At 33.2% G+C, this 9,203-nt stretch overlaps 1 protein-coding gene across 1 annotated transcript; it reads left to right on the top strand.

The window, feature by feature from the left end:
* Positions 1 to 507: 507 nt before the first annotated feature.
* On the top strand, positions 508 to 1,660 carry LOC111889544 (metalloendoproteinase 1). The gene has a single exon (XM_023885689.3). It carries the CDS (start codon positions 523 to 525, stop codon positions 1,519 to 1,521), a length of 999 nt encoding a protein of 332 aa, XP_023741457.2. The 5' UTR covers positions 508 to 522; the 3' UTR covers positions 1,522 to 1,660.
* Positions 1,661 to 9,203: the final 7,543 nt, after the last annotated feature.

Genomic DNA, 9,203 nt, shown 5'->3' with positions numbered 1-9,203 from the left:
ATATTAAAATTTTTGAATAAGTTTTTTTATTTTATTTATTTATTATTATTATTATTTTATATGGTTCAATTTTCTTGCATATTTAGTTCTTTTTACCGGTTTGATTAAAAAACCTTATGAAATAACAAATTTAATTACACCTTATTTTATTATTTTCTTAAATTGTATTTTTATATTATACTTATCCTTTTTCAGAAGGTATTTTTTAGAAATACAGTTATATTGCATCGTATAATAGATAAATATATTTTAAGATTTAAAAAACTTGACTATAAGACTTTATATTGCCGGCTTGTTCGCATGACTTTTTTTTTTATCGTAGAGGTCAATTTATTGTCTAACTTTCTAAATCATGAGAAGAATTAATTATAATTACAATTATTAATCATATCCAAGTTAAAAAAATAATAATAATAAAAGTCATCTCTCAAAGACCAATGAAATTTCCATCTCTTTTCACGGTTTTAGGATACTAATAAAAAAAATGAAACACACAAGAGAAAATCAATATAAATAGAAGTAATGGAACCTGCTAAACATGTCTCAAGCTTTCAACGTGGTCTTCTACTCGTAATGGCTTCTATACTCTTTCTTCCCTTTGCATGCGTCTTCTTTCTTGTTTCCTTCGTGCCACCAGTTATTTCCCATTTGCACTATCCTGATCATTTAAAACCAAATGGATTATCGAGTAATAACACGACCCCATCACCTTTTGACTTTCTTAAAGCCATGCAAGGGTGTCGTAAAGGCGAGAAACTGAAAGGCGTCCGTGACCTAAAACTCTATCTTGCTCGTTTCGGATATTTAAACTACCAGAAAAACCCTAACAATGTCACCGATCTTGAAGAAGATAATTTTGACGATGAGCTCGAGGAAGCCGTCAAGTCGTACCAGGTCTACTACCATCTGAATGCCACTGGGACGCTTGATGGGCCAACGGTGTCCCAGATGGTGATGCCTCGTTGTGGTTTCCCCGATAAAGAAACTCACCATAGCCATAACACCAATAACTCTTTACACACAGTGTCTCATTACCGATTCTTTCCAGGAACACCAAAATGGCCAAGGGGTAAAAAGCATCTAACTTATGGGTTCGGATCCCGTTTCCCAACCAGATTCATGCCTCCTGTAGCTCGAGCTTTTACGAAATGGGCTACTGCTTCTCAATACTTCACGTTTTCAAGAGCTACAACTTATCAAGGTGCTGACCTAAAGATTACTTTTCAACGTGGATCTCATGGAGATAGCAGGCCATTTGATGGACCTGGTGGCGTGTTAGCCCATGCTTTTGCACCTCCAAGTGGAATATTTCATTACGATGCTGATGATCCTTGGGTAGTTGGAGCGGTGCCTAATGCTTTTGATGTAGAGACTTTGGCGCTACACGAAATAGGACACCTCCTTGGGCTAGATCATAGTCAATTTCAGAATGCGATAATGTGGGGTAGTTTCGCCGCAGGGGTAACAAAAGGATTGAACTCGGACGACATTCAAGGGATCAGAGCTCTATATGGTAATTAGATTGTTGTATCTGCTTAGTTCTATGTGTTTTCGGTGTGCTTGTCATTAAGAAGTCTGCTTGTTAAGACATACCCGTGTAATAATTTCGAAATATGCGTTTTCATTTTAATTTGATTAGTAGAATTCAGGTATTATGGAAGGGGGACAATCAATTCTATTAACGGGTTATAATAACATCTCTGGTGTAGGACCTTATTTAGACAGTCATAGTCATATTGCGTCGCGCCGCCATACGTAAACGTTTACAAAATTAATAAATTTCCATACGCTATCCAAAAACATGTTTACAAATGAATCCCACCACTTTGTTAACTAAGACCAACGGGTGTAGGTATGGTTCGGCCGCACCTTTTGTCATAGTGGCAGGGGAACAACGCCTCCATCCTATGGCTGCTAATTTTGGCCGCACACCTCTCGCTTCTTTCTCCTTTCCTCAAACCATTGAAAAGTCAAATTTTTTTAAATTTATTTTTTTTCCTAATTTTAGTTTTACCTATATATATGTAAAACCTATCATCTATTAATTTACCAAACTTCAATAAAATATCTCTAATTTTTACTATCTTTTTCTCAAAAACTCTCAACAAGTCTTCTTCCAACAACCTAAATAATCAAAAAACACCCACAAGAAAGATCGTAAGACTTTCTTACGATCAAACCGATTTATTCGTCTCCTCTTTATCACTTTGGTGATATTCTACCTTATTATCCGCAACAATTTCTACAACCACAACGACCGAAACAAAACAAGCACAAACACAAACCGTAACTGACATGGATTTTATTTCGTTTGATTTTTTGTCTCAACTAGAATTTGTTCAAGAAACTCAAGCACCCATTTCCGATTATAATTCCGAACCCGAAATCATTCGAGAAACCTAACACACTCAAGCACCAAGTAAAAGATAAAAAAAAGGCGGCAACCAAAGGATGAGAACCCAAAGAAGTGTTAGTATTGGCACAATCATTGATCGATATTTGAGAAGATGTGAAAACTGAAAAAGACTAAAAACATAACCATTTTTTATGCGAGTTATAAAAAGGTTTCACAAAGTAATGAAACTTCCAGAGTATCATTCAAAACACCAAATTTACGTCAAATTGAAGAAGACAAACAAGGAAGTCATGTTTTTTTTAATGATTTATATAACAATATGAAACATCAATGGAAAACTGGAGAAAGTGATGAAGTGATTTTAAAGAAATCTCTGGAAATGTACCATCAAAAAAAATAGGAAGACATTCAAGTTTATTGAGTTTTGGAACATCGTGAAAGACAAAAAAAAAATAGAAAATGAACAAAAATATTGACGAGCATATAGATAGTGGTTCAAAATACTCAAGAACATATGAATCTGACCACACTACATAAGATGCTCGAGTTGGGTTCGACCTCAACGATGATGAACCCATCACACCATATTCCCAGCCAATGGGAAGAGTCAAAGCAAAACACAAAGACAAAGACAAAATTTCAGATGAATTGAAAGAAATGGGGAACGATATGAAGTGTATAAAAGTAAAAATGAAATTTTTTATGCAAATTGCTTTTGAAAGAGAGCTTTAGAAACAAAGAAATAGTGACATGAAAATACTAATAATGGACACATCGAACATGATTGGGGAGGAGCTTGAAGTTGTTTTGACGATAAAAGTCAACGTTAACAAATCTTATGCTAAATATGTTTAAATTTTCTAGTTATTTTAAATCGTTTTTTGTATGTATTTTTATGGTTGTAGGATTAAAATTTCTAGGTATTTTTATATTTAAAGTATTTAAGACTTTTTTAACTTCCTGTTATGTTTTTTTTTTCTATGTAATGAAATGTTATGTCTTTTATTTTTAAGTAATGAAATTTTATGTTTTTATTTTTAAGTAATGAAATGTTATGTTTTTTTTAATTGAAGGTTTTATTTAAATGAAATTGTTAAAAAAAATGTGCCACCACACCTAGTGTGGCAAAGAAACCACACTTTTGTGATAAAAATGACATGTCTGTAACTAGGGGTGTGCAACAAACCGCACAAAACACATAGACCGTCCGTATCGCATCAAACCACACCGCATAATGCAGTTTAAAACTCTTGCAGTGCGGTCTGCAGTTCATATTTTTATCAAACCGCACTATGTGGTATGGTTTGTGGTTTGTAATTATAAAACAGCGGTTCAAACCGCATCGCACCAGATAACTACTATATATATATATATATATATATATATATATATATATATATATATATATATATATATATATATATATATATATATATATATATATATATATAACCAAAGTTTCAACCATCCAATGAAATATCCTATCTGTAACATGGCGGGGAAAAAGTGTGGTTTTAAGACACCTCATTTAGAGCATCTTAATCTATGTGAAAAACTAATACAAAATATACACAATATTTTTTTTATTTTAAAATCACAAAAAACTAGGTGTACATTTATATTAAAATTGTAGTATATAAGTAGTTATCAAAAGATCATATATAAAACAAAACATTCAAAGATCTAGTTGGACATGAAAGGCATACCAACAAATAATAGTTAAGCAATGGAAAATAGTGAGTAACCACACACACCTAATATCCATATATAGTAAATGGTCATAAAGATTTAATCAACACAAACATACATATAATAAAAAATGTCTTTCAAGAACATTCAAGTTTTGCCGATCCTTCGTATGCATATAGTTCACATGGTTTTTATGATGGGTTTTGAGCACTACATCAATCCTATGGTATACATGCAAACCCTAAAGCTTTGGATCTAGTTTGTCTAATGAACATGCAATAATCATCCAAATCTCATAAACTCTAGATCTAGCATACAATAATCGAATTGACATATGAATTTGGTTTTAGATCTTACCTTGATTGTTATGTAGCAATAACAATCTCAATTCCTTTTGATATTGACCTTTGAAAGCTTAGTGTCTCAAATGTTGCACCTCTAATGGAGTCGCAAACACCATGAGCAACAAAATGACCTAGGAGAAGGAGGAGGAGCACCAAAAACGTCGAAGAACCCTTAGACATTCCTTTTTTCACGTTTTTAGGGCCTTAGGGGTTCCTTATATAGGTAGGCTATTAGGGTTTTCCACTAGGAAACCCTAATTTGACTACTTAGGCCCTATGCAGCCCATAGACTCCCTCCTTAGAGGCCATGGACGAATTCTTATAGGTTTCCCTATGGATTTCGTCCATTCCAACTTCTATGGAGTCCATTAGCCTATTTATCCAACTATCTTATAATTACACAATCAGTCCCCTTTATTTAATTAACCTCTTTTAGCCACAAAATTAATTATTGACTAATATTAATTAAACAATATGATTTCTCTTTTAGTATATTATTCATATAATATATTAATAAATCATTATTAATCCTCTTTCTTTTAAGTTCATCCTATCAGTTGCTATGGTGAAGGCAACCCAAAAGGAGCATGCTCACAATTGGGTCTAGTACATACCAAAATAGTTATGGGCTTAGACACCTAATCCAACAGTCTCCCACTTGGATAAGTCTAATAACTATATTGCGTATGACTTCGGAACCTGATCAACAATCGTAGCTTTCAAAATCCGCTGTCAAACTCTGATCGTATCAGAAATGTGTCCTTTAGATAAGGGATCATACATTCCTCCATTCTAGATATCGTATAGACATGAGACATGGATTATAATCATTCTATTAGTCTATATGATGTTTCCCGATTTCCGATTTATGATGACTGACAATAGACTACAATTGAACACATCAACTTAGTCTCGGTCTGGCCAAGCACTTAGGGTGTCATCACTAAATCATTGAGGGGCCCACAAATATCGCTTTTATCCCACTTTGGGTAAAAGGAACGGAAAAACTTTGACTCAATTCTCACTTGTACCTATTTATCAAATCACAAACAACAATATGTTTTATAACACCAAGTTACTGGTGTGTTTACATATTATCAATGTGCAACCAACTTGCAGAATACAACTCACACGTCTCGGTTTCAACAATATAAGATATTATCATCTCACCAATCACTCGTGATAAAATCCATGAAGCGATCCAAGTGAACGTGGGTTTAATCGAATGCTCAAGTCATATTTATAAGCACTCATGAACGTTGCAGCAAACATTTGCTATGTCTAATACACTTTAGACAATCTACAAATCAATTCATGACAATCTTCTTTTATACCTACTCCCAAAGTATGAGCGACTGTGGAACGTTCGAATAATCTTATTATTCAGGAAGTCAAAACATGCAAAGTGAAAAACAATAATAATCGAATCCAATATGGCCCCAAACTTTTGAGTATAAATAAAACTCCTTTTATTTAGTCACCATATTGATTACACATTTTTCATTGTATAATGTTTTAGATAATCAACTTATTACTTGAATCATAACAACAGTTGTCCCATGCACCAAGCATGCACACTCTGTTTATCTATGGTCCATGCTTTGTGAAATAGATCAATTGAAAGCATTTCCAATGATACACATTTCACAACTACTAATCCTTATCGTTAGTGTAAGAACACAAAATTCTCGCCACTACTAGAATATGTTGGATTCTAACATTTTATGCAATTATCCTTTTGTAATTTTATTGCACAAAAGTCACCAAGACTTTGTCAATTAAATTACAAAGTGCTCTATTAGGGATTGTTACAAGACAATTCCATATATGTGAAGTCTCACATTTAAAGTACATTCCTTTGAACATCCTTCTTGAATAAAAGCTTCTAATCTAGACATAGATTCTCGATATCCAACTCCCAATATGGAAACATTTCCATATTTGCATTACGACAACTCATTATTAGTAGAATCATATCTAATCATAATAATGTCATTATGGTCCATTCGTTACTATACTTCCAACTGCCCATAAGTGACCAATCCTTGGCGAACCTTAGATTGTAATTGACAGTTGTTTAATTATTTTAGTCAAATCCGGTTCTTGTCCCTTTTCCCTCTTAATGCCCTAGGCGTTTGGAAAACTTTAAAACGGTCGAATATTGCAGCATATGCAATCTATCATATACCTGAAGTGTATGGGACACGATTCACAGCGAAAAAATGTAATACTTTACCAGTTTCTTGCTATAATACTGCCATATATAGAATGCCCCTATGTTAAACCTTTTCAGCATAACATTCATATATGTCTTTTGACTAAATTTAATTATAATTTCTCGATCCAAGCTTTTAGATTTCGAAACGAAGTATAATATTCTCTCCCTTAATTATAGCAAAACAACTATTCAACCCTTGCAAATTAAAACTTTGTTTTCTATAATTAATATTGCTAACTTGCAACACTTAAAATAATAATAATAATAATGCTCTTATTAATATGATAATTATCTCCATACCAGCATAACATTTATGCTCCCACTAGCTTTGACACGTATTCAGAAAACATTTGGACTTCTAGAAAGTAATACTTATTGACTTCCAAATTTCACATTTCTAATACGACCTGCTTCGATAAGCCTTTATCTAAGCTTCTCAACCTCATACACCTTTCCTCAGAAAGCTTATATGTGTGTCTAAACAATTTTAGCACTTATAGCAATAAGTCTTAAATGTTTAAACTAATTGCCAAATCTCACAATTCGAACTATGAAGAGGGATGTCGTAATCATAATCAAATTTGAGAACACAATTTACACAATCGCTATCTCCTTAAAATCTTCCTAGTGAAAGCGTTTCCTCACAATCATTTTCATGAAGGAGAGAAACCTTATGACACTTTAAATTTTATGGTGTATGTGCTCTTATCCATGTGAATTTGTCATAACCATAATCATGAGATAATGTATGTGTCAAATCCAAACTCTTATGGACAGAACTTGTTCATTCTTAATTTCTTGCCATCAAGGGTCTCACCATTGCTTCCAAGTTATTTAGCAGCTCACCTATACTAGTCAACATACTTTCATTGAACAAGGTACTTGCCCTTATGCAGTCAATTGAGAACTCATATGCTTAAGTAACTTTACTGGAATGGAATAGAAATAAAATTTTGTCAACACAATATGTTACAAACCTTAAGTTGTGTGCTAGTGTTTAATAATAGGTTTACTCTTGATTAGCTCTTGAACCTTTACAAGATCATTTAGACTCCCACTAACCTCTTGACATACAAGATTCTATTGTCAAGAAACATTTCGTGATAAACAAATATTCAAGAGTTAGTGCAGATTCTTATCAAGACAAACCACTACACACAATTGGTCTTAGTTGTTCTTTGTCTTATAAAGCCATCACAACTTACCAATTTCAAACGTGGAAGAGTAAGAAAAAAATTTATGCATCACATTTGATGAATGTGTTAAAACTTCTTAAGATGAGTCCTTCAACTCACAATCTTGGAGTATGACTCTAAGACTTGATTTTGGAATGAAGTATGATTCACTTATTGATTTAACCATTTCAATAATTTTTGATTCCTCTTCTTAGCCATACCAGTGCACTAAGGTTTACCTAGAGGATCAATCGTGATATGGTTTCACAATCAATGAGAAGATCATAAAACATGATACAAAAGTACTCTCCCTTCTTTCCAGATTGGAGAAACTTTTATCTTTCTGCCTAATTGATTCTTCTTATTCGTTCTACTATTATTGAGACTTTTCAATAATTCAAAATTATACTTAATCTTGTAAGCATAACCATATTTACTAGAGTTTTAGTAAATCATGATGGATAGTCTTATTGTTATTTGTGGTGGACTTGACCAGTGCACAACATTGTGTTCTAGTCCTTTGGTCCTTCACTTGACTCACATACTTGTGTGATCAAGGAATTAGTCTTAATTTCCTAAGTACCAAGATTTCCATATATCACATGATTCAAATCATATGAATTCCAAGCTTCTGTCTGATTGAGACTTAGGAGATGGGAATCTTTCCTTACTTAGAAAAATTATGACATTACCATAAATAACATAACTAAGAATCACATCCACTTAATATTGCTTACAATAGAAACACACAAGCATCAATTTTCATAAATAACATTGCAAGGATATATAAATAAGACAAAACTCAAATTTTATTTTATTTATAAAAAGGCGGAAAAACTTGTCCTTACAATGAAAAATCAAATGAAAACTATGCTATTACATATTTCTAAGCAATCTATCATAACTCTCTAAGTAGCGGCTAAAAATCCAATCATCAAATCATGCGATCGAAATCCATTTCTTTGTGATCAGAATCAGCTCACTTTTTCCTTTAATCTTCCTCTCTTTTCTTCGATCCTACAACACATCAAAATGCAATCTTATCACATCATGTATTAAGAATCTAAAATAGAAAACTTAATACAGTTAGATAGTGGATTTTACCTGAAGCAGAGTCATACATCTTGACTCTCCCATCTCTTACATCTCTCAGGTGGTCAGGGCAGCTTCGTAACCAATGCCCCCTCTTTTGGTAATAGAAACATATGGATTCTTCTGAAATGGTACACAGGACTATCTCAGATTCAGCCTTTCTCTTGCATAAAGAAAACATTTCTGGACTTCTAATGTTGCCATTGCCCATAAAAGGTTGGGATATTGATTTACCAGACAAATTTGCTCGACCAGTGCGCAAAATCATCGCTGATTCACCAGCAATAAGCAAAACTTTTCTGGACTTCCAATGTTGCCATTGCCGATAG

The sequence above is a fragment of the Lactuca sativa genome, chromosome 3 (assembly GCF_002870075.4).
Source record: "Lactuca sativa cultivar Salinas chromosome 3, Lsat_Salinas_v11, whole genome shotgun sequence".
In the NCBI taxonomy this organism is placed as follows: Eukaryota; Viridiplantae; Streptophyta; class Magnoliopsida; order Asterales; family Asteraceae; genus Lactuca; species Lactuca sativa.
Note: the sequence above shows the minus strand (reverse complement) of the source record. Positions and strands in the feature narration are given on the sequence as shown.

Excerpts from the sequence above, each read along its gene's own strand:
- LOC111889544 (XM_023885689.3), top strand. The coding sequence starts at position 523 with ATGGAACCTGCTAAACATGTCTCAAGCTTTCAACGTGGTCTTCTACTC.